Source organism: Vanacampus margaritifer, chromosome 1 (genome assembly GCF_051991255.1).
Source record: "Vanacampus margaritifer isolate UIUO_Vmar chromosome 1, RoL_Vmar_1.0, whole genome shotgun sequence".
Classification (NCBI taxonomy): Eukaryota; Metazoa; Chordata; class Actinopteri; order Syngnathiformes; family Syngnathidae; genus Vanacampus; species Vanacampus margaritifer.
In genome coordinates this window covers 38,227,132-38,229,573 of record NC_135432.1, presented here as the reverse complement: position 1 = coordinate 38,229,573, position 2,442 = coordinate 38,227,132, and the positions used below count along the sequence as shown (strand labels likewise).

General features: G+C 40.9%; 1 protein-coding gene across 10 annotated transcripts in view; it reads left to right on the top strand.

The window, feature by feature from the left end:
- The first annotated feature begins 246 nt into the window (after nucleotides 1–246).
- tpd52l2b (tpd52 like 2b) overlaps nucleotides 247–2,442 on the top strand; it is a 46,932-nt gene continuing 44,736 nt past the window's right edge. For 5 of the 10 annotated variants that reach the window (XM_077554107.1, XM_077554096.1, XM_077554079.1 and 2 more), the window contains exon 1: nucleotides 249–469. In XM_077554107.1, coding sequence (XP_077410233.1) covers nucleotides 451–469 — 19 coding nt within the window. In that variant the 5' untranslated portion in view covers nucleotides 249–450. Of the gene's footprint in view, nucleotides 470–2,442 lie in introns of all 10 variants that reach the window. The other 5 variants (XM_077554061.1, XM_077554050.1, XM_077554040.1 and 2 more) reach the window with 3 other exon arrangements.

Here is a 2,442-nt window from a genome sequence, read left to right as displayed (position 1 = left end):
ATGATCAGCCATCTAGCAAATTCTGCAGAAGCTTGATAGCGATTCTGAATATTTGAATCAGGCATGTAGTTATGTACAATGCATTTATGTCCGTACAAAACTATCTGAACACAGACTTTCTCGTTACTCGCTAGGAAAGCAACATGAAAGTTTAGAATGAGGATTTCACAGTCAGCGCCAGCATCATAACCGAAAGTCTCGGTCACCGATTGATTGTACCATTTCATCTCTGACTGACGGCATCCACATTCCAGTCCGGTAGGAGGCGATGATGCACATGGACCCTTGTGCCAACCGCCATTCAAGTCATAGAAAACGAAGCTGTTTCCCTGTCTCTGGGGTGAGATCATTTCAAGTAAATTCGAGCAGCCGGTCCGCTACATGCCGAGCGGACGACGTTCTGTGCAGGTTAGTCAGCAACAACTTGAAGAGCCCAATTAAGTGGACGCAATGGATCCCGTCGGCCAAGGTAACCGTAAATGTTCCCTGATGTGCAAAGTGGCTATCCTGTAGTTTACGATAGCGTCGCACGATATGCATAAATGTCCATTTAAATCTGAAATAAATATAGTACAACGTCCATATAATAGTTTTCTGTGTGTGAAAGTGTAAAGATGTGTCATTGTAGTTGCTTGAGGACCGGACAAGACAGAACAGGTTCGCTGTTACATGCTACATGCTACATGCAATGCTGCTTTTAAAAAAAAAAAAAGAAGAAAAAAAGTTCGTGTTTGGCACATTTGATCGAATTTACATGACATTGGAACACCTTGTATTTAAATAAATTGTGTCCTGTACTGAAATGAAGGCAAATGTGATCTGCTTAGGTGACATTTGTACTTAAGTGGTAGCGAGGCCGTCTTGTTGTTGACAGCTGACACAGAAAGCCACGTTGACGTCACGTCCGGCTCATTCCATTAGTACCTCCTTGTGAGAGGCGTCTGAGGTTTTTACTTGGATGGAACTATTCAGTAGCGAAATTGCCCATTAAGCTCTCCATATTCTATGAGCAGGCTTTGCTTGCATGGAAAATATGTTATGTCCGCATGTTTTCACCACACAAGGATATTATTCGGAATAATTGTGATGTTACAAGTGGTAGAAAAAGCTTATACAAGGCAGGTTGGATTAAAAGTGGCATCACTTTTATTGCTGATCTTTTTTATGATGATAATGGAAATCTCTATACTTATCAAAATGTTCCCAGTAATGTATAAATAATTTTCTTCTGTTACAAAAGCATTGCCCGCTCACCAGCCGGGTGGTAGAGTGTTCGCCCTGCGAATGGGAGGTCATGGGTTTAATCCCCGGCCAGGTCATACCAAAGACTGTAAAAATGGGACCCATTTGCCTCACTGATTGACACACAGCATTACGGGTTGGAATTGGGGGGTTAGATCACCAAATGATCCCCGAGCGCAAGCCCCTGCTGCTACTCACTGCTCCCTAAGTGGATGGGTCAAATGCGGAGAATGAATTTCACCTTACTTCGATGGGCATGACAATCATTTAACCTTTCACCTTTAACCCGCAGGCATAATAATGTTGATGAAATCCTGTTTGATCTATCAGAAAGTTAACATTCTAATGCCTGACCTTAAAATTGATGGCATTGCTTTAACAGACAAGAAATGCTCTAACAAGCCTATACTTCAAAGTAAAAAATAGGATTTCACCTAGAGGTAAATCATTTGGAGTTTGCAACTGGAAGACGTTAAATTGAGTAAAGCATGGTTGTGGCTCTTTAAATTCTGTGTTGCGAATAAGTGTAAAGAAATTAATTTCAAAATGTTGTATAATATTTATCCTTGTAATGTCACATTCTCCAATTTTGCAGATATTGATGTAAATTGTTCTTTTTCAACATTGAACCTGAAACCATTATTCATCATGTTTTTTGTAATACTAGTCATTATATACTGATTGAGCCCAGAGATATAATATCTGGTTTTGAAACTAAAAACTTTACGCTTATGCCATGTGGCAAATCTTATATTACTCTTGGGTAAAATACATATACACAAGGCTAAATTTATTAATTATTTTCCATGCCTCGTAGTTTTTTAAATCAAAATTAAATTGTATGTTAATGTACTGTCCAGTGTCAAAAATAAGAAAGCTGAACGTACATTGCTGTATTTAGACAAGTCCTGTTCGCCACAGCGAAGTAGGGAAGCCGCATGCCGCTCCTCTTCGCCACGGCTGTCGAGACGTCCAGGACCGTTGAACGGGAGGCCCGCAGGTCCGTCTCCGTGTCCAGGGTCATCCTCGGCGTGTCACTCATCATCTCCACGCTCCTTGTTTTCCCCAACTACAGTAATAGTTGGGGACTCAATCATTAGAAATGTTCATTCTTTTAATACAGTTACCTACTGCCTACCGGGTGCCCAGTAATCATAGTTAAAGTACCGGGACTTTTAAGTTCTCTCCCGTCCTCGATCT